We start from the raw sequence: 23,710 nt of genomic DNA on the forward strand, positions 1-23,710 counted from the left end.
CTCACCTGGTCTCCAGCTTCTGGTCGGCTTCCGATTTCCCCAAAGCGGCTTTTGATTCTTTCTTCTTCTTCTGCCCTTTGCCCTCTCCAGCTTCCTCCTGTGGCTCCTTTGCTTCTGTGCTCTTCACGGGGCTCCCCGAAAACACAAAACCACGTGAAGGAGGGAGCGAGAGTTCTCCTTCTTGTTCTCACTGTCGTTAAACGTCAGGTTCAGACTCAATTCTCCGTCCCTGCTGCCACAAACACACGACAGCACCAGATGTCGATTCATCCGCCCCTGAAAATAGTCCCCAACAGAAGCTCTATCTACCCCCCCGGGCAGCCCCCGCCCCCTGTAACTTTCTCTATAGCGCCAGATTACAACAGAAGTCAATCTAAGGTTCCCTTTCCCAAAGAACGGGTCTTTGTTCTTTTATTAAACAAACTAAATGGCCGTATGTTATTGATATAGATTTTTTTTCTTGCAGGAAACTAGTTAAAGAATTCTTAAACTGCATTTAATTGTCGAACGTCATTAAATGTGAACATTTACCGTAACTCTCGTTTCCTGAGTGTGACGCAGCAGCTCTCCTCTTCAGGGTGGCTCCGCCTCTTACCTGCAGCTCTGTGGGTGTAAACCTCACCTTCACCTCCCTGAGACTCACACAGTCGTCGGGTTTTTTTGGCCTCCTTTGTTTTAAAGGTGAGATATAATTTTTTTTCCAGTTATTACAAATCACGATACATCATAAATACATAAAGTGACTCTGATTAACTACTTAACATTTAAACCCTTTCCCACAAATAAATGAGAAACCACAACAACAACAACAACAACAGGCTTTTAAAGCCAATTACATTCACAGAAAACAGGAAGCTATCGATGACATCCCAAAGTGAAGCAGATGGCTTTCCTCCAGAAATATATACAGACTGTAAAGATATTTGTATTCCTCTCTAAAGTAAAATGTACAGATACTCCTCGTTGAATCAAAAACTACCTGAATCAACACAGCTGCTATTACCTTCATAAAAGCCAGGTACAAACCCAAAACCCTCATCCAGACCAATTAGTTTACAATTTTAGAAAACAAAAGGGGGGGAACTCACGACCCCCCTGCCCGGACTGCATTACTCAGGCCTTGTGGTCAATAACTGATTTGACTTTTTACAATCATGTTTACAGGTTTCTTTGGTTCATAAGTCATCTCAACAATATTCACAAAACAAATAAAAGTGGCAATATTTATTTATTCTCTTTATTTGAATCACACAATAAAACATCCTGTATTATGTAAACATTATATAAATGTAGTAGGCCTCAATTTTAAAAAGCTCCATGAAAAAAAACTATTAATTAATGATTCCTGGGGAACATCAGACAAAACCAAATTTAGCTGATTTACTCAAAGTCAAAGTTCCGCTTCATGTATTTGGTATCTTTAACGTCAAGTTCAACTGCATCATATTCACACAACATTTTACTTTTATTCTCTTCAATGAATAAAATTAGAGATCCCCATCGGGTTTTTTGGATCAGATCACTGAAATCAGTATCTGCCGATCCGATAATCCGATCACCGATCAGGTTGATTAACATTCTATTTTTGAGCATTATTGCCTAGGACTAGGGGTACATATAAAAGCACCTCAAACATGAAAGAAATTACAGATTTCTTTAAACATTTAGGACTTTTACTTTGAAAAACCAATTGATCCTTTACAATTGTTTGATTGTTTTGTGATTTCAGATATGTATGGAACACATCTGCATTATTCATTTCCTGGAACTTTTGGGAAATCTATATAAACTTTTTTAACATGAAAAAGTCTGACTTATTTTATAAACTCTTCCTTGGTACAGTAAAATGTTTTAATGTGAGCATAATTTGCTAAATCTCAAAACGATCTATAAAGATACAAAAAAGTTCATTGCTTTGTATGCTAGTGCAGTGGTTCTAAACCCTTTTTTTCAGTGATGTCCCCTCGGGAAATACTTTTCAAAGTCCCCCTAACCGCGCAAATAATCTTTGGAAAAAAAAAGTAGTAATACACAGCACTGTGCCATCAGTGTCGGTTTATTAAACTGTCAACAATGCATTGCATTAAACTGAATGCTTTAGCATTTACATTTTAATGAGAAACTTGTGTTTCTTCACTGAGGATCTTTGTCAGTCTTGGTGGCAGGAGGCCACTGCTGTGATAAATCTTCTCCAGGCACAGTCTTTTTTTTGCTTTGTTTGATCACAGTCATTGCAGAAGGAGGCCTAAAAATTATGTGGAGGAAAAGGGCTAGCTGCTCCAAAGCTTTCTGTCCCAGGTCATGCTCCTGCTTACACCCCCAAACTGGGGAGTGTGGATGGGCAAACTTCATCGGGAGGCCACGGTCAGATGACACTTCAGGAGTTTTTCCTGATAAGTGACAGGTAGCTTCTGTTTGCTTCAGACAAAAGGGGTTTTCTCCCCCAATCCAGCTGAAGATTTATCCTCCAGGTCGGGAAAGTAGGAATGAAAATCTTTAATCACGTTGGTCAAATGTCCCACAATGCCCCTTGACTGGCTCTGTCCACATCCTCAGAGAAAAAGCATCCACCGGGGGAAAGCAGGTGAAATCTCCCTCTGCAGAGGCCCTTTCCCCCAGCTCTGCTTTCTTCAGGAAGCCACCCACCTTTCATACATGTTTAACATGGGTCTCCTTGCCCTGCAGAGACACATTCAGTTTTCAGTTTGCTGAATATATCTGCCAGATAGCACAGCTTTGCAAGCGGTCTGTGTCCTGGAACAAGGTGGCAGGGGAGACCGGGCTCGATCAAAAAGGTGTGTACTTGATCGTAATTCCAACAGGTTGAGTATTCTCCTCGAGAAAGCGTCCTTCGGGGCAGCAGCAGTGTGTTCAGCTCCCATGTTTTCAGGCCAAACAGGCGTGGAATTTTGGGCCCTTTACTTTATGAAGTTGATCACTTTGGCTGTCTTCAAACCGTCATGTAACACAGGGCTCATTTTCCGCAACCCCTGTGTATGACACAGTGAGTCCACTTCATGTGGGGGCTTTTTTAAAGGGGCTTTGGGGCCTCTCCCCTGCCCGTCATTGAGGGGGGCCCTGCAGATGCTGCGGCAGGATTTCCAGCTCATGCCTTTTCCAAAAAAGCTGTTAACAACATCAAAAAATTTTCCCCTCCTGTTGTTCTTCCTCAACGTTTTTCAGAATAGAATGTGCTCATAAATGTCGTCATATCGATGTATCTTAAAAACAACAAGTTGTGCATTTCCACTGACATCGATTCATCCAGCTGGAGTGAAAAAAGGGTAATTTTCAACTTGCTGGACAATGTCTGTTCCATTTTTTCTATTCTCGCAGACAGAGTCATTTGACAAAAAAGTCTTTAACTTCCCTCGTTTGTGTCCGCATGTCTCAGCCAACACAACAGCGGCAGGAAACAGGTCTTGGGGTGGGTGTGGTTTCTTGGCTTTAGCTATGAGCAAAGACACCATAAGATGCCTCAGGGCTTTGGCTGATGTCGTGGGCTTTTCCCTCGTTTTGAGATGACGAATTCAGAGAGTTTCCTCTTGAAAATGCAGGTCCCAGCGTAATTTGCATGTTTTTTCTTGAGATGGCGCTCAAAATGGGCTGGCTTCATGCTACTGTTGGCTCACCTCTCCCCCAGAAGAAACACAAAGGCTTGGGTGGGGTTTCAACTCGTGGGCGTGAATCCCATTAAAACATAATTTTTGGAAAACTAATTTTTGGGGTCTGGTTTGGCCTTCTTTGGCACTTGTCCTCCGTGTTTTCAGCAGCATTTGCTCCGCTTAACCCGACTTCATTATTTGAGTTTAAAACCCGTGATACGGGTCATGACCCTTAGCGTGTAGTTGGGTCAAACCATCCTGATATGGGGAGACTGGGTTTTAGGATAATTTAATTAAATTGCCTTAAAAATACAATTCAGTTTATGAACTTACACTTGTGTTTTATTGAATATGTATTGTTGTGAAAATAATGTTCTGATTAAATTACAGGATTAATTAGTTAATTTTTTTGCGCAAAACATAGAATGAGCTTCAATACGTCTGTTGTTGGTCGCCTACAGCAAATTTATCTCTGTCTTACGTGGCGTTAACACAACTCCCATCTGACTGTCAAAAACTCTTCTGAGGTTGCTTAAACTTTTTAATGGATGCTAATTTTAAATAGATTTTAAAAATTTACGTAATGGCGGACTTTTAGAACCACTGCTAGTGTTTTTTTCGACATCTTATTTTGAAAATGGATGTTTTGGTTCTTTGCTAACTTTGCAAAACCGGATGTTGTTACATAAATCCTTCCCAACTTTATCAAAACCCTGCTCAGGATCGAATTTTTTACCCTGAGCATCAGTCTCTAGGGCAGACATGGAGTCGGCTGGTCGACCCCGAGATTCAACTCGGGGCCCCCGGGGGTGAAATTCTGACCTCTCCCCTGCCCTTTTAAAATGGACACATGTTTTTTTGGTATTCCCGTAATCATTGATGCACTTTTGCAAAATTGTGTCCACATGGTGTTGTGACTGGATCAGTGAACACATCCCAAGGGGCACAGGAACTGATCTTCAGACAGCAGAAGTTTGCAGAACCCTTCTAAAACATTGAGGAAGAAAAGAACATTTGATTAAAATAAATTCAATTATTTGTGAAAAGGAAAAATAATTTCTGGTTTAAGGCCCCTTTACAGAGACTGTTTGTTTTCTCTGAGCACCTTCACACTGCTAGAGCAGTTCCCCTCCTCTGTCCTTATCCTTCTAGGCCTTTCTGCTGCATTTGACACAATGGAAACCCGATCCTCATGTCCTCCCCTTTAGGACCTGGTATCTCAGGTTCTCTCTTTTCTCATCCTATAAAATCACCAGGTAACCTGGGAGGGGTTGTGTCTGAACCTTGTCCTCTCACTTGGGGATCAGGGCTTCCTGGGTCCCCCCTCTTCTCTATAAAACCAATTCTAGCTCTGGCTTTCCACATAGCTATGCTGATGACACCAACTGGGGTTTCAGTGGAGATCCCGACACCACCTGAAAATGATTTAGAATTTTTCTCCTTAGGTGATCTAACCCCGTTGCTATTCCCTCTTCATCCCCCTGAGACTGAGGAGGACTTCATCAAAGGGGGCCCAACATTCTGTCCCCGGGGAACCGCCAAACACTAGGTGGGAGAAGGGGGGTTTTCCAAAAGGGGGGAATGCAGTCTTACAATTTTTAGATGAAAAAATATATATATATACAGGACTGTCTCAGAAAAATTTGAATATTTGGGTAAAGTTCTTTATTTTCTGTAAAATTAAAAAAAAAAACAGCATTTGGATTCATTAAAACAACAAATATTGCAAATTTTTATTCAATATTGTGATTATTTCCCGCTTAAGAAAACTCTAAAATCCTATCTTAAAATTTTAATATTTTGACCAAGTAAAAAAATTTATAAAGGAGTGTTTGTCAAGGCTCAGAAACCCCTTTCGGGTTTTAGTTAATTAGACAATTCAAGTGATTTGTTTAAACCCACTAGTATATTTTTTGATATTCTAATATTTGAGATAGGATATTTGAGTTTTCTTAAACCGTGCCAAAATTAAAAGAATAAAATTTTTGGGGGAACAAAAATAAGAATAAATATTTAAATTTTTTGGAAAACTTACAATATATTTATAAAATATATATATATTATTCATGTATTTGAATTTTATATATGTGTTATATATATTTGAAGCAAACCAAAGTTACTGTAAAGGAATAACAAATTTATAAAGAAACAGGTGTCTTTCATGAATTATTTCAACTGCTCTTTGTTTTTAAAAATTGATAGTTTAAGCTTTGGGTGAGTCAGATAAAGAGGGTTGTGATCATTGCTCTTTGTAAAATTAAGGTTTCTGGTGATGAAGAGGTGTTCGTTAAAGTGGGAGCTGGGGAGGGCAATGGTGGAAGATAATGGGACTGTTTTGAAAGGTTGTCTGATAATTTCTTGTTTTTTTACAAAGCAGGAATTGTAAATTTCTTGAGAAAGGGGGGGCAGCTGGACTGTTACATGGGAGTGGGTCTGGACAGGAGATTTGCTCCTGAAATCATGAGTTCATTTCATGTGGAGCATCAACACAGAAGCTGGATAAAACACAATAAACACTTATATTTGACATTCAGAGAATGGGATGGCCTGGAAAAGTCATGAAATGGTCATTTCAGGCCTGAATCACAGTTTTGGAAAAGCATGGAAAGAAATCAAAAGACATTTGAAACACGAGAAAACACAATATAAAATAATTAATTAAAGGAAATTGCTGCCAGTTGGGAACAGGAGACATACATTTCAGCCAGAAGTCATGGACATTTGGTTTGAAGAAAATAGGGTTGTGTGTCAGAATGACATTTCTCTGATAATACTTGTAGCTTGGAATGGTGGTTTCTAGACTGAGTAAAGGATCTGACAAATGTTGTCACATGGAATGTCAATATAACGTGATTTTCATATTTTAAGACAACATGTTGTATGTTTCCTGTAAATTCAGTCGCGTGTTCAACAAAACTGATGGCAGACCCCACTTTGTGGGTGGAGCCGGCCAGCTGGAGGCGAATCAGTGCAAGGTGAGACCCTGGAAGAAGAAGAGAATCATGTCTATTTACGCTTGACTGGAACCGCTGAACACCGGACAACATTCCCAACTTTAGACGGTTACAACCTGATGAACTCGTCACACCTTTGATTATCCCGCCTGTGTGTGAGTCCGAGGTGATCTGGTGTCGCTGTTGCTCTGCTCCGTCAGTCCTGCATCTGGCCGCCGGCAGCCCCGCTGAGCCTCTGGAGACGGTTTGATGGGGAGCGTGAAGAAGTCTGGAAGCTCCTTCACGTCTCTGTTGTTGTTTGTTTACAGCGGTTGTCGAGGTCGGGTCAACACGGCGGTGATTGGATGAGACGCCCGGGCAGGACGCTCCGTGTCTCGGCTAAAGCCGTGTGTCAGATACCCGAGAACTCAAAGTGAAAATGTCATATTGGAACAAAGCATTCCTGACCGAAGACGCCCAGAGAAGGAAGGGAGAGTCACGTGTAACTGCACATTTATTCATGGTGTGATGGTACATTATGATCATAATCCCACAAAGACACACACACACACACCAATCTCTGCATTGCTTTGTGCTGATTGGCTGACCTCGTGTGAGGAGGCGGGGTCTGAATCTGTCACTGTCTGTCCTTTTGTCACGCTCAATGTTCCTCATGATTAATCTGTTTACTTTGTTGATATTATTATTATTAATCCCAGAGGTCAGAGCGTGTTCAAACGGTTCGTACGGGAGTTGAAGAAGACGAGTCTCTTCCTCACTTTCCTGCTTGACCCCGACGACGTTTAAAAAACACTTCTCGATGTTTTCCGATGCGCGGCGCGGGGCAGGTTGTTCTGGCTCCGTCAGTTTTACGTTAAAAACGTTTAAATGTCGCTCATCTGACTTTTTCTCTCACGATCTGACTTTGAAAACGTTCCCGAGACGTCAACTTTAAAAAAACAGACGCAAAACGAAGCACTGCTTCTGTTTTCACCTGTGCAGGTGTTTACTGTTGTTGTTGTTGTTCCTCCGTGACACTCGGAGCATCACCGTAAAGACCCCGTGGGGCGACGTCTACCTGAGCAGACGACAACGCCGCCATGTTGAGAGCCGCGCGGAGGCAACGGACGAGCTCTGAATTCCGGATTATAAAACGAATAAATAACCTTTTTAATATTTGTAACACGAGAGCTTAATCCCACTCCCGACTTCTTCCGTTTTCTGTCTGAAGGATTTCATTCATAACTCTACACTTTATTATTTTTATTTTTTAGTGTGTATTTAAAGAATGGTCAAGGATTCCTGTGCTTTTATTGTGAAAGACGTGACCTGGTGCTTGTACCACATCCTTGTTCTTGTCTCCTCCATGTTGCAGACGTGTAAATAGTTCTGTGATCTCTTCTTCTCTTTCAAAGTGGAGGGGAAGAATTAAATAAACAGTTTTTATATGATTCTATATTGAAGAAGCATATTTTTGGATGTCTCTGTTTCCTGATCCAGGATTGAGTCGGTGATTATTGAGGATGACGTTTGGAAATTAAAGATTGAGTTTTATACAGTATTTATAATACTATTTAATAATAATAATTGTTTGATATTCATATTAATCAGAAAATCAAATGTACCGATAAAAAAGCATACATTATGTACATTTTATTAATAAGCACGATGTATTCATCCAGATTTAAAATTCCATTAACCCACACAGGGTTGAGTCTAAATAGCTTCCCTTGAGGGACGTGAGAAAAGTGATTAGTTTACTCCAACAAGAGAGATGATCAGAGGAGCAGAGTTTATACCATCATAATTAAGACCAGGATCGAAGAATGGGAGGAGTTTCTCCTTGAAGGAGCAGCCTGTAAAGGAGTAGATGAGAGCTGCAGCTTCTACGTCATAGAAGGAGACCAGACCCTCCTCATAGTCCACAAACACCCCCACCTTCTGAGGCCCAGACTTCAGGGAGAGACGAACTGGAGGGTCATCAAGAGCTTTATACTCATTTCCATTTGACAACCATAAAGTCCAGTAACCGTTCTGAGGACTCGGTGTGATGACTCCCTTCCTGTTGGCCGACTCTCTGGCCACTCCTAAAATCCATTCAGTCTTTTGTTTAACTTGAACCTCATAATAAAGTTTTTCTGAAGAGAACTTCTGTGTTCCTAAAACACAGGGACAAGGAGAGAACCTCTGTGGATTGTCGGGGAGACGTGGCTGCTGTACCTGAGCATGTTTCACTTGTTTCCTGTCATCAGACAGGATGAGGAGATGATGAGCTGTTTCAGGATCAAGAGTCACGTCCACTGCAAACTTCTGGACCCTCTTCATCTCAACTTCAGCAACCAGCGTCTTCATCATGTTACTGAGCGTCTCCTCCAGCTGAGACACAGCTCTCCTCACAGTCCCCTCATGTGATGCTGGAGGAACACTGACCTGAGACCAGTCCTTGGTGGGTGGTGGATGGTGGATGTTGAGGGACTGGACACTCTGGAGGAGGTGGAGGTGGTCTTCAGAGGGAGAGCTTCTCCACCTCAGTGCTCCTCTTCATCAGATCAGAGATCTCCTGTTCCATCTCTCTGATGGCGTCTTCAGCCTGTTTCTTGGTGCTTCTCTGCTTCTCTTCTATCGTAGTGATGAGCTCCTTCAGTTTCTCTCCACAGACTCCTTCAGACCAGTGAAGACCTGAACACCTTCTGCTTTCTCTCGGTCTGCATCTTCCTCACTGAGCTTCACGTTGTGTTGGACCTCCTGAATCTTCAGGCGTCTCTTCTGGATCATCTCCTGAGTTTCAGCCTCTGTCTTCTGCAGCTCCACCTTCTTTCCTTCACATTCTTGTTTCAGAGGAACAACATTGTGCATCTTGTGGTCCAACACAGTGCAGAGCATGCAGACACCGCCTGGTCGGTCCACAGAACAGCTCCAGAGGTTTATCGTGCTTCAGACACATCCTGTCTTCCAGGTTCTCCACAGGGTCCATCAGCTGATGTCTCTTCAGGCGTGAAGCTGTCAGGTGAGGCTCCAGGTGAGTCTCACAGTAGGAGGCCAGACACACCAGGCAGGACTTCAGGGCCTTCAGTTTGGTTCCAGTGCAGACGTCACAGGGAACTTCTCCTGGTCTGGACTCTTGTTGCTCTGAGCTGCTGCTGCTGGCTTTCTGCTGAGTCGACTGTCTGAACTGAGAAACCATCTCAGAGAACAAAGTGTTGACCCTCAGATCTGGTCTGGTGGTGAAAACCTCTTGGCACATGGGACACTGGCACCTGTCACTCACATTCCAGTGTTCAGTGATGCACTTTTTGCAGAAGTTGTGTCCACATGGTGTTGTGACTGGATTAGTGAACACATCCAGACAGACGGAGCACAGGAACTGGTCTTCAGACAGCAGAAGGTTTGCAGAAGCCATCTCTACACACATTGAGGAAGAAAAGAAGAACATGTTATTCAAAATAAAATTCAATAATTTGTTGAAAAGTAAAAATAATTTCTGGTTTCAAGGCCGGCCTCTCAACAGAGACTGCCCTCCTCGTTGTCTCTGAGCACCTTCACACTGCTAGAGCAGCCTCTCTCTCCTCTGTCCTTATCCTTCTAGACCTTTCTGCTGCATTTGACACAGTGGACCACCAGATCCTCATGTCCTCCCTTCAGGACCTGGTATCTCAGGTTCTGCTCTCTCCCTCTTCTCATCCTACCTCAACGACCGCACTCACCAGGTAACCTGGAGAGGAGTTGTGTCTGAACCTTGTCCTCTCACTAGTGGGGTACCTCAGGGCTCCCCCTGGATCCCTCTTCTCTCTGTACACCAACTCTCTCAGCTCTGGCTAGGGATGGGAATCGAGAACCGGTTCTGTTTTAGAACCGGTTCCCAGTGAACCGATTGTTTGGGATCGTCAGCCAAATTCTTTAACGGTTCTGCTAACGGTCCTCTGTGTATGCTAAGATGCTAAACTTTTAGTTTCTTCTTCAGACTGCAGCAAACATGGCAACTAGGCAGAAGCGTTCTAAAGGTTGGCTCCATTTCACACGACAACTACGCCACTTGTAACGTGTATAAAAAGTCTATTTCGTCGAAGGGAGGAAATACAACAAATATGAATAAACATTTGAACACAGCGTGGAATTAAATGACAGGATGTCATGTGTTCGATGCAGCAGCTCAGCTAACGTCGGCGCTTCATCTCTTTCTGTCCAAGGTAAACTCCTCAATAGTGATCACAACCACTCACTGTGTGAAGCCATTTGCCTTTATTGTGTGGAGTCGATCAAGTTATCTTCTGTCCCTTCGTTTGAAGCACACATTTGGTCTCCGGCGTTGGTCCCGTTATTGATCACTTCACGTTTGGATTGAAAGTCCAGTTTTGAGAAATGTTTGATCGTAACGGTGTTAATTATCGGAGGGCGTGTGTTATCAGCAAACATTCGCGTTATCGTGTTAACCCATTATTAAACTGAGCATATCGATGTTTAATCCAATATTAAATTTAGCATATAGCTACGCTAGCTTAGCTATATAATCTTCCATGTTCAGCCCCCTACATTGAGGCAGAGGTCGTGTTTGCCTCCCCTCTTAATGTGGCTTTATGTCAGCTCAGCAAATTTAGCGATTTTGTTAGTGCCATTTGTTTCATTGTGTAAACCAGCTTTCACTATGTAAATAATCTCCATTGCCATCCAATTTAGCTGATGACGTTCAGAGTCAGACCGGTTCAGAGGCTGGTCGTCTGTCTGGGTCACAGGCTACAGCACGTCTTGTACACCTCCTCATATCTTTGTGTTCATCCTCCAGCCCATCTGAGAGAGTGTTCTCCACGGCTGGAGACACAATACGTCCTGAGAGATCGCGGATCCTCCCGGAGAAAGCAGACATGCTTATTTTTCTGCACAAGAATTGTTGATGATCCATACAATTGATGGTTGCACACTTGGTATTTGCCACTGCTAGTTTCATTTTTGGCAGCTCAGTTCATATACCCTTTAAAAAAAAGGAAGGAGCACTCAGCACTGTAATTTCTAGGAACATGTTTAAATTAAACAGAATACATTTTATTTAAGTTATGTACGTTTTATTTTAAGTTCAAGAGGAATATGTATAAATGTTTTTGGTTATTTAAAAAAATGTAAATGTGTATGTATACTAGGGCTGCAACAACGAATCGATAAAATCGATAAAAATCGATTATTAGAAAAGTTGCCAACGAATTTAATTTTCGATTCTGATGTCGCGATTATTACGCCACTCAATAAGTCACGGAGCTGTTTGTGTAAAAAAACAAATAATTTAGTTGCGCGCGCGGAGCGGAGCGAAGGTAGCGGAAAGACGACCAGAGAGAACATCGGAGAGACCCGTAACGTTGCTCTGAAAATATGGCGGAGGCAGAAAAATCCGTTCGACCCAAGTCATCCAAGCTGTGGGAGCATTTCACATTAAACACAACAAAAAAGTGTGTGCTATGTAAGCTATGCAACAACAACATGGTGTGGCACGGGAGCACCACGGTAATGATTCAGCACCTTAAGCGAAAACATGTTGGAGTCCTTGATGAGGAAAGTTCAACAGCAGGGTGAGTCACGACAGAATCCGACTTTGTTTCGTTTTGAAGTGGGGAACATAACGCCCCTCCAGCAGCTCTTATGGTGCTGCTGTTTACTCGTTATCCAGCTAGACTCGCATGACAAGTTATAGCGTGAGCTCTAAGAGCAGTAATGCAGGTGTATCCTATAGTTTGCATGACTAAAGACACCTTTTCTTCCACTCGCCTTTTTTGGCCCGTTAATTTTTCAACCTGTCATGTATATATTCTTTGCTTTGTCCCATATTGTTATTGTTGACAAATATATTTATGTGTATTGTACTTTCTGATTTCATTTTAAAGTTATTTTGTAGCACTTGATCATCTTAAGCTGTTTTTAAATGTGGTGTACAAATGACCATAACTTGCACCTACTAAATTGATGGTAATCATTTCATGAATAAGCTTGTGTGAGTGTGTCTGCTCTTTGGGTTACTACCTTTACACAACTAGTAACTAAAACAATAAGTATGTATGTATTGAGTTGATGTAAATGTTGCTCGTACACATACTCAAACTATGTTTTTTATTCCAGAAAAAAACAGCAAACCATGAGAGGATTCTTGACGGGAAATGCACCGTGTACACCACAGCGAGCTGTCTTGACTGATGGTATCCTCAACATGCTCGTCACTGACATGAGGCCTCTGTCCGTGGTTGAAGATGACGGTTACTAAAATGATCCATACCTTGAACCCTGGTTACACTCTGCCATCCAGGACCCACTTCACAAATCTCATGGAGAGAAAATATGAAGATATTTTCAGGAAAGTGAAGAGTGCAATAAACACCACCACCAGCAAACTTGCTCTCACCACAGATGTGTGGACAAGTGTAGCAACTGAAGCATACCTTGGTGTTACATGCCACGACATTACAGATGACTGGGACATGCAGTCAATCTGCCTCACCACCATGCCATTGCAAGACAGACATACTGCAGCTAACATTGCAGAGTGGTTGGAGCAGGTAGTGGCCAGATATGACATTTCTCCAAGCAAAATCATTGCCATAGTACATGACAATGGTGCCAATATTGTGGCTGCAGTGAATATCCTGGAGGAGAAGCATGGGTGGTCCTCTGTCTCATGCACTGGCCATACTTTGCAACTTGTCTTCAATGCGGCATTAAAGAGTCCAGGGATTGAAAAAGCTGTCGGGGCTGCAAGATGTCTGGTAGAACATTTTAAGAACAGTGAGCTAGCCAGCAGTAAGCTCAAAGAGAAACAGAAACAAATGGCCACAACTGAGCACAGCCTTGTTCAAGACGTAAGTACAAGGTGGAACAGTACATTCTATATGATCAGCCGGCTTCTCGAACAAAGGTGGCCTGTCACAGCAACACTGTCCGACAGCTCTGTCACACAGAGAGGCAAAAGGTACCTCGATGTGAAACCAGACCAGTGGAGCCTGCTGGAAGAGCTTCCAACAGTTCTCTAGCCTTTTGAATGTGTCACTGCGTTCATGAGTGGACAGAAATATGCAACAATATCTGCAATACCTCCACTTGTGAAGGGGCTGTTGAAGTCCACCCAGAGTGCTGCCTACGAGTCAGCTCCGCTGCAGGCTTTCCAACTCACTGCTGTGCAGCAGTTGCAGGAGAGATGGAAACGGGAGACTGCTTTCTCAGATAGAGCACCAAACACAGTGATTCTAGCGATGGTCCTTGACCCAAGGTTTAAGAAACTGAAGTGTCTTTCACCTGATGAAGTCCTACATGTTCAGACCAAAGTGCAAACAATGGCACTTGAAGAGAGAAGGGAGATGGGTCAGCATGGCAGTTGCAGTGTCATGAATACTACAGCTACTAAATCAGCCACTCTACTTGACTCACTCCTTGGTTCTGATGGTGAAGATGAGGATAGAGCAGGCGAAGCTGAGGATGTTTACGTCCAAGTGAGGAACGAAGTCCTCACATACTTTGGAGAAAAGAGCCTTGCCAAGGAAGAAAACCCATTATTGTGGTGGAAGGCTAACAATGACCGATATCCCATGTTGGCCAGGCTAGCCAAGTCTTACTCATGTGTCCCTGCCACCTCAACACCATCTGAACGGCTGTTTTCTGCAGCAGGAAACATAGCCTCCAAGAAAAGAGCGAGCCTGAGCCAGGAGCATGTGGACATGCTCACAGTTTTGCATTGCAACGCAAAGTGGCTGAACAAAGGGAGGGAGTGAGTGATTGTGTGAGTGTCTGTCTGTCGTCTGTCTGAGTGTGAGAGTTTGAGTTTAGTGAAGAGGAAAAGTTCTGATGTTCCAACAAATCCTGTTAAGTTTTCTGATCTGTATTTTTCTTTATTTTTTACTATTTATTGTTCTGACAGCTCAGGTCCCTTTTAACATTTAAACAAAAATATAAATATTTGTGCACTTTATTTTTTTAAAGCCTATATATTTGGCTGATGCATACATGTGTATGCTTTTTGTGTTAGTCCGTTTATATATATATTTTTATTTTATTTGTATTACTTTAAAAGCTCAGGAATGTTCAAGGAGCAACCTGTTTGTGCACGTTCTAAAGTTATTTGCACTTCTGTTCTGTTTTTTAATAAATGGTTCGAATTAATGCTTGTTTTTCTTCTTTTTCGATTAATCGACAGAATAATTGACCGATTAATCGATTATCAAAATAATCGTTAGTTGCAGCCCTAATGTATACATACTGTATATGGTGTGTGCAGCATTATAGAAAATTATTTAAAAGAAAATTAATGTAAATAAACCCGTTTGTGCTCTTTTTTTTCACCCCTTGCCCAATAAGAATCGATAAAAGAATCGAAAAGGAATCGAATCGATAAGCAGGAATCGATAAAGCATCGGAATCGTTAAAATCGTATCAATTCTCATCCCTAGCTCTGGCGTTTCCTACCATAGCTATGCTGATGACACCAAACTGTGGGCGTCTCTCAGTGGAGATCCAGACACCACCTGAAAATGATCCCTGACTAGACTGAACTACTTCTCCTTCCAGGTAAAGACTCTCCCACCCACAGCCTGACTATTACCTTCAATATCTCTGTTGACACCGACCTCGACTGCAGGAACCTGGTGTGACACTCGACAGTCAACTCTCCCTGACTGCCGACATTACACCTGCAACACGTTCCTGTAGGTCCATGCTGCTCAACATCAGGAGAGTCAACCTCTTCTCACTCAGGAGGAGGCACAGGTTCTGGTCCAGGTTCTGATCATCTCACCCCTAGACTACTAACTCCCTCCTAGAACACACATATAAACATATATATACACACATATCTGCCACCGCCATCTGCCTGATGGATCATGGAGGTCTCCATCGTGGAATATGCCTACTACGAACTATTCATACACTCTGTCACATTCATTGAATGTATTTAAACTCTAAATCTGTCCTTCTGTACACATTACATCTATTGCATCTGTCCATCCTGGAGAGGGATCCTCCTCTGTTGCTCTCCTGAAGGTTTCTTCCCTTTTTTTCCCCCTGAAGGGTTATTTGGGAGTTTTTCCTGGTCCGATGTGAGGTTTTGGGGCAGGGATGTCTATGTGTACAGATTGTAAAGCACTCTGAGACTAATTTGTAATTTGTGAAATTGGGCTATACAAATAAACTGAATTGAATTGAATATTTAGATAGATATAATATCTATAGTGTTTATAAATATATAGTATAAGTAAAATATAATAAAATATATAAGTATAATATATAAAAAAATATATGTTTTGTATATATTGCGTCTATAAATGTATGTTATATATATTGTTTTTATAAATATATAGTATACATATATACATAATATGTATAATATATATATACAATAAACATGTTATATCCACACATATATATATATACAAATATATACACTTGTGTATATTTACATTTGTAGTTCTATTACACATGTAATTGCAAACAATTCGGTAAAAAGTAAAAAGACACTGTTCAACGTGAAAGTTTAATTAAAATATTAAGTTGTGAAATCTTAACCCTCAGTCAAACTGTTTTAACGTTACATGTGAATACATAATAAACTATTTGTGCTCGTTAGATCCTCCAAAACTAATTATATCTCATGTTTAACCGCTACGGAGACATCAGAGCCAGCGGAGCATTTAAAACAGTCCCGAGATCAGGCTGCTCGCGGCCACACTGAGCTGACCGGCGCTACGGAGCTCAGTGGTCCCGCGAGCAGAACTTCAAGTCGTCGGAAGAATATCTTTAAATTGGCTGAATTATAACAAACAGACCAAATATTTGATTTTTAAACTATTAACTTTTCGCCTGAAAACATCCTAAAATTACATTTTGTGACTCAACAACAGTAGTATTTAGAAAAAGTGGAGCACAGGAACTGATCTTCAGACGGCAGATAGTTTGAAGCAGCCATGTCTACACACATTGAGGAAGAAAAGAAGAACATTCTATTCAAAAGAGTTTAATTATTTGTTGAAAAAATAAAGCCAGTCTTTTATTTTATATCTTTTAACTTATCAGTAAGCAACGAAGATCAAAGTCGTGCCGACAGACTCAACCTTGCTCCTCTTGCAAAGCAGCACAGAATAAGTCCAAAGTTATGGAGGACTTAAAATGACTTAAGTATAAATAAATAAATAAATTCATGAATAAATACAGGAACAAATAAATAAATGCTTAAATAAATGTATAAATAAATAAATACAGGAATGAATAAATAGTTATAAGTCAACAGGACATCATTAAATAAATATATTTCTATATTTCTGTATTTCTTCATTCATTTATGTGTGACATTTATGTGTCCTTGTATGCAAATGAGCTGGGCGGTCCGAACCTCAGTGTTAAACAGGATTGGTCAAGTCGGGGAGCAAGACAGAAGCAATCGATCCCGAGCACTTGGACCTTAGACGAACAGTGTTATATTGTCTGTACATTCTAAATACTACTGTTGTTGAGTCACGGAATGTAATTTAAGGATGTTTTCAGCCCAGAAGTTAGTAGTTTAAGCATCAAATCTGTGGTCGGTTTATCGAGATTCAGCCTAATAAGGATATGCGACGGAGATTTGAGGTCCTGCTCGCGGGACCTCTGAGCTCCGGGCCGCCGAGAGAAGCCTGATCTCGGCAGGACTTTTTGAAATGCTCCGCTGGCTCCGCTGGCTCCGACGTCTCCGTAGCGGCTAAACATGAGATATAATTAGGTTTTGGAGGATCTAACGAGCACAAAGAGTTTATTATTTATTAAAAGATAACGTTAAGTCAGTTTGACTGAGGGTTAAGATTCATAACTTCATATTGTAGCGACCCTGGGTCAGAAAGCTACGAGACGTTGTATCGTTATTAGGGCTGTCAATCGATTTAAAAAAATTAACTAATTAATCGCACATTGTGAAATTGCGATTAATTACAAACTTTTAATCGCGATTAATCGCAATTGAAAGTTTGTTCCTTCTTTTTAAAGACAAAACTGTTTCTCTGACTGACAGGCTGCTATAGAGCCTCACATGTGTGGTGGGAGGTCCTTGTGATTTACTGAGTGATCATTGTTTTTTTCGCAAAATGTTGACAGATAAACGGATTGACCAATCACGTTGAAGGTTTCGTGTGACGAGTTCTTTCCGCGCCGCGTCACCCGACACGTCGCCTCCGTTCCTCTGTGTATCAGAGGGGAGACGAAGGAAGGAGGAGCAGGAGGAAACCCGACTGATTCATCCACGAGTTAAACTCATTTATGATCCTTATTTTTGCGGAGAAATAATTGTTTTAAAAATGGAAACAGTGTCAAACCGTACTGCTGCGGTTTGACACTCAGAGGAATGTAACAACTTCGAACACCGGAAGCAAGTCGAAGTGTCCTTGAGCAAGGCACTGAACCCCCAGTTGCTTCCCGGGCGCATCACTGCAGCCCACTGCTCCTTAATAACTAAGGATGGGTTAAATGCAGAGAACTAATTTCCCCTTGTGGATTAATAAAGTATATTCAAAAAACAAAACAAAAAACAAACAAAAAAAGTGCGTTAATTGCGTTAAAATATTTTAGTGCGTTAAGGCGGCCAAATTAATCGCATAGATTAACGCGTTAACGCTGACAGCCCTAATCGTTATTACCGTTTATTCATAGCCTACGCCAAACGACAGTGAACACATTCTACTTCGTAAGCTCCCGGTCATAGACTTCTTCCTATAACCACAATAACAGGTTAGGATTACATCTCCCTCATTCCGTCACACTACTCTTCCACCACGCCAAGTAAAGTATTTTACACGGAATAATTGGAGTAAATTCATGAGCAAGAACAGTTGATGTGGTGACATCACAAGACCAGAAAGACCGTCCTGCGTCCTCGAGAGTCTGGACTCCCAAGACCAGACTCCCAAAGAACACGAGTCTGTACTCAGTGGACTTGGAACTGATAAACGGCTGAAGTCAAAAAGCTGTCGAGGCCAGGGGTGCTCAATACGTCGATCGCGGAGACCAACCAGTCGATCGCGGCGTCGTATTAGTCGATCGCATGAAGAAAAAAAATTGCCGTCAGCCGCTGGTTGTCGGCCGTCGGCTCGCTGGTCTGGGATCAGCTCCCGGTCTGGGTTGCTGAATCCAAGATGGCGCGACGCAGGTGAACGTAACTCGACGTCGCAGACTCTGCGGCGTGAGAGGTTACGCTCACATGCCCCGTAGAGTCTACTCTACGACGTCTACGAAGTCAACACGTCTCGTTTGTTTTTTAATGGATGATAGGCTGACGGTCAGCCCACCGCGCATGCGCCAACAACGGCGCTAAGTGCAGCAGCAAAACGAACAAGCTAGTCAGCGAGTTACCTTCAATTTTAAGCCCTCGCTTTTTTTTCAGGAAAGAAAGCTTAAGGTCATCAAAAATGAGTGAGGGAGCTGAATCAAGTAGTAAGAAGACAAAAACGTATCACTTTCACACGGAATGGGAGGTGGACTTTTTTTTCACGATGTCATTTTCAAAGTGCGTTTGCCTCATCTGCCGGGCTGCCGTCGCAATACCAAAGAAGGGACATTTGGAGAGGCATTTTCGGACTGTTCATAGAAAATACGACACCACTTCCCGCTGAAAAGCGATCTTGAAGAAAAAGTTGAAGGAACTAAAATCCCAGTTGTCCGTCAGCAGTCATTGTTCACGCACCATCATTCAAAAGCGGCCGCCAAGCATCGTTCCGGGTGAGTCACGTCATCGTTAAAAACAAGAAGTCCTTCCAAGACGGAGAGATGGTAAAAGAGGCATTCGTTGAAGCAGCTGACTCATTGTTCCAAGACTTTGAAAATAAGGCAGAAATAGCATCTTCAATCAAAGCTCTGCAGCCGTCAAGAAGTACAGTGACACGGCGCTGTGAAACCATGGCTGAGGATGTCACCCAGCAAATGTGGAAGGACATCGGAGATTGTGAGTGTTTCTCACTGCAGTTGGACGAATCTACGGACGTGAGTGACACTGCCCAGGTGTGCATTTTCATTCGTATGGTGTTTAGTGATATCACTGCAAAAGAGGAGCTATTAACAGTACTTCCCATGAAAGAACATACACGAGGAGAGGACATGTTTCAGTCGTTTAAAAGCTTGATTGAGAAAACTCAGCTCCCAGTGTACAAATTGGTGTCTATCACCACGGATGGAGCACCAATGGTTGGCCGCGTGAATGGCTTTATTGCCAAGTGCAGGCAGGACGATGCTTTCCCAGACTTCTTGAATTACCATTGCATAATCCACCAACAAGCGTTATGCGCTAAAATGCTCAACACGAAAGAGATCATGGATGTGGCAATGAAGATCACCTGTTCTATTCGAGCCAGATCTCTTCAAAGACGGTTATTCCGTGCACATCTGGAGAAGGCTGACTGTGACCACTCTGAGTTGTTGCTACATACTGACGTGAGATGGCTTAGTCGGGGGAAATTCCTGCAAAGATTTCGAGAGCTCTGTCCGGAGATTAAGGAGTTTTTCCGTGTAGCTGGACATGCAGAATATGAGCAACTAAATGATGGTCAGTGGCTGTTAGACTTGGCATTTGTAACCGATCTGACAAACATGTTGAGTGACCTTAATCTAGAGCTGCAAGGAAAAGACAAAACAGTGATCAATCAGCCGGCAAGCTGATTGAGCTGGGACTGAACACCCCCCTGTGTGCTTGGATCCTGGACTTCCTGACCGCCAGGCCACAGGTGGTCAGGTGCAGACACACCTCAAATCCTCACCCTGAACACAGGATCCCCAGGGTTGCCTCAGCCCCCCCTACTGTACTCCCTGTACACACATGACTGTGTGGCCAGGTTCAGCTCCAACACCATCATCAAGTTTGCGGATGACACAGTGGTGGTGGGCCTGATCTCCGACAGCAGCGAGAAGGCCTACCTGGAGGAAGTTGCTGATCTGTCACTCTGGTGCCAGGACAACAGCCTCATCATGAATGTCACCAAACCAAGGAGCTGATTGTGGACTTTAGGCGGGTTCAAGAACAGAGGACGTACTCACCACTGGGATTAACGGACTACTGTGGAGAGGGTGGCGGTATAAATACCTGGGAGTCCACATCACCGAGGATCTGACATGGTCAACAAACACAGACACTCTGGGTGAGAAAGGCAAGGCAGCGCCTACCACCTCAGGCAGCTGAGGAAATTTAAAGTTTCCCAGAGGATCCTTCAGTCCTTCTACTCTGGAGCTGTAGAGAGCGTCCTGACAGGAAGCATCACAGCCTGGTTTGGCAACTGTCCCGCTCAGGACAGGAAGGTTTCAGAGAGTAGTGCGTTCGCTGAACGCACTATTGAACTACACTCCCCACCCTGCAGGACTTGTACACCAGGAGGTGCAGAACCAGAGCCGGCAGGATCATGAAGGATCCTCACCACCCCAACAACAGACTGTTTCAGCTGCTGCGGTCAGGCAGGCGCCTCCGTAGTCACGCTGCAAGAACAGAGAGACTGAGACGGGGTTTCTTTCCTCAGGCCATCAGGACTGTGAATCCCGACCTCACCAGGACCCCCACATAGACCCACACAACTGCCCCTCTTAGGCACACACACACACACACACACACACACACACACACACACACACACACACACACACACACTTACTGTAAATATTGTGTTGTTTTTTATTGTAAATAGTGTGTACTTGTTGCCCTTGCACATTCCTGCTGAGCATTGCCACTTTCATTTCACTGCACACCCTGTGTGTGTATGTGACAAATAAAACATCTTGAATCTCTTGAATCTTGAATCAATATGATCAGCTCAGTTAATGCTTTCAACCGAAAGATGAAACATATCTCCTCAAAGCTGCAGCGCCATGATTTGGCAAATTTCCGGAACCTGGAGTCAGAGCTGGTGATGCAAGGGAAGCCCTGTGTGCAGCTTGACAGTGCACGCTACACAGAGCAGATTGACAATTGTCTGTCAGAGTTTGACAGACGCTTTCAAGACTTTTCTTTGCTCGAGCCAGTCGCTACATTCATGTGCTATCCTGTTCAGGAAGATGCTGATGTTGATTCACTCGCATCAAAAATTGCAACACTGTTTCACCTGAACTCTTCTAGAGTGGAAGATGAGATTTTGACTCGACAAGACGACATTGAGCTTAAGTCCAGAGCTCATGGACAGTTCTGGAACTTACTGACAGAGATAAAGTACCCCAACATGAGGACATGTGCTCCCTCCTTGACTGCTTTATTCGGCTCCACTTATTTATGCGAGTCAGCCTTTTCCCACATGACGATGATTAAATCCAAGTACCGTTCCACCATGACTGATGAACATTTGTCAGCAGCTACTGTCCGGACTATGCATCCCTGGCTGATTCAATTCAGTGCAAGACATCAAAGTAAACTTGGGTAATTACAACAAATGTTCATAGTTAATTATGTTGTGTAATATTGGCTCATGCGGTTATGCAAGTTATATCAACATTCATTGTACATTATAGTCCTCAATATATTTGAAAATAAATACATGTTCCACATTTTTGTCGTGGGTAGATCATTTTGACTTGGTCATTTCTATGCTTAAAAAGTGTGAGCACCACTTCTCGGCTCCCCTGCTCGCGCGCCGCAGAGCTCCGAGAAAAAAAAATCACTGCGCACCCCCCCCCCCCCACCGTCGGTCGATCGCCTTGACTTGACCACATAATAAGTAGCTCGCATGCTGAAAAAGTGTGAGCACCCCTGGTCTAGGCTAACTTCTGGTAACGGTGACCTGAGCGAGCCAACTTCAACAACATATGCAAGGCAGAAGTAGTAGAGCATAACACACCAGGTGCATCACACTCCTGTGACCAATCATGCTTTAGACAGAGGTTCGGACCGCCCAGCTCATTTGAATATACGGACACGTAAATGTCACACATAAATAAATGAAGAAATACGTGTGGACACATAAATAGAGATAAATAAATGAAGCAATACAGAAATGTAGAAATATATTTATTTAATGATGTCCTGTTGAGTTATAACTTATATTTATTCATTCCTGTATTCATTTATACATTTATTTAAGCATTATTTATTTATTCCTCTATTTATTTATTTATACATTTATTTAAGCATGTATTCATTTATTCCTATATTTATTCATGTATACTTAAGTCATTTTATGTCCTCCATACAAAGTGAGTTAAAGAGCAGCTCTGACAACAAAGCTCTGCTTACTGATGACTAACACATCACATTTCCTCCAGCTGCTTCACAATAAAAGCTTTAAACTCTTATTGTGAAACTACTAGAGGAAATAGAGGAAGTGATCAATGAACAGTAACAAAAGCAGGAAAGTCAGAGAGAGACTAAACTGAAAACCACAGATTCAGTTACTAGTTACTAAAGTCCTCCTGAGACAGTTTAAAGCAGTTAAAGTGAGTTTCTGTGTCGTGGGACTGTGGACAGACAGCCACAGTTATATTGTTAATAATTCATCAGGTATGAAGTGATAAGAGAGGAACTTCCTGCCCGAGTAAAGCTAAAGTGTTGTGTTAATCCTGGTGATCACAGGTGTGAATATGATCAGATGTACTCACCAGTGTTTGGAAGAGACTCTGTTGAGTTGTTGAGAAAAACCTGAAGACGTCACTTTGAATCGTCTCTGAGAGAAAAGCAGAGACTCGTCTCGACTGCAGTGTTTCTGACTCTGAAGTTAACTCTCGTTTCCAGAGTGTGACGCAGCAGCTCTCCTCTTCAGGGTGGCTCCGCCTCTTATCTGCAGCTCTTTTAGTTTTGTAGCTTTAGTTTGTCTTCTAAGTGGACTTATGTGCTTCAACTGTCTCTTTGTTTTTAATAAAACGTTGATAGTTTGGACTCTGACTGTGTTTGTGTCGCAGGGCGGAGAAAGCAGAAGGCAACCTGAGAGACAAAGCGCAGGGCAAAGATGTGGAAATGTGGAGGGGAACATGACTACGGGAAATGTGAGGCTGGGACAGATCAAATGTGCAAATTGCGGAGGTGCACACAGTGTGGCCTCTGGTGGGTGTGAAGTGAGAAAGAAGGCAGTGGGAGTGCAGCAGCTGAAAGTGAAAATGAATATATCGTATGCAGAAGCAGCAAAGTATGGAGGACTCAAAATGACTTATGTATAAATAAATAAATGCATGAATAAATATAGGAATAAATAAATAAATGCATGAATAAATGTATAAATAAATAAATGCTTA

At 42.5% G+C, this 23,710-nt stretch overlaps 2 protein-coding genes across 2 annotated transcripts; both read right to left on the reverse strand.

Moving 5' to 3' along the window:
* Positions 1-8,170: 8,170 nt before the first annotated feature.
* On the reverse strand, positions 8,171-9,044 carry LOC130189762 (E3 ubiquitin-protein ligase TRIM39-like). The gene has a single exon (XM_056408699.1). The coding sequence runs from the start codon at positions 8,891-8,893 to the stop codon at positions 8,291-8,293; it is 603 nt and encodes a 200-aa protein (XP_056264674.1). The 5' UTR covers positions 8,894-9,044; the 3' UTR covers positions 8,171-8,290.
* A 390-nt stretch (positions 9,045-9,434) lies between these two features.
* Positions 9,435-23,305, reverse strand: LOC130189753 (E3 ubiquitin/ISG15 ligase TRIM25-like; the record flags this gene model as incomplete). The annotated part of the gene is made up of 3 exons (XM_056408691.1): positions 23,081-23,305; positions 15,105-15,317; positions 9,435-9,938 (listed from the first exon to the last, which is right to left on the reverse strand). A coding segment is annotated over exon 3 (504 nt), but the record flags the coding sequence as incomplete, so codon positions are not given.
* Between the last annotated feature and the right edge of the window lie 405 nt (positions 23,306-23,710).

The sequence above is a fragment of the Pseudoliparis swirei genome, chromosome 24, assembly GCF_029220125.1.
Source record: "Pseudoliparis swirei isolate HS2019 ecotype Mariana Trench chromosome 24, NWPU_hadal_v1, whole genome shotgun sequence".
Taxonomy (NCBI): Eukaryota; Metazoa; Chordata; class Actinopteri; order Perciformes; family Liparidae; genus Pseudoliparis; species Pseudoliparis swirei.

Excerpts from the sequence above, each read along its gene's own strand:
- LOC130189762 (XM_056408699.1), bottom strand. The coding sequence starts at position 8,893 with ATGATGAAGACGCTGGTTGCTGAAGTTGAGATGAAGAGGGTCCAGAAG.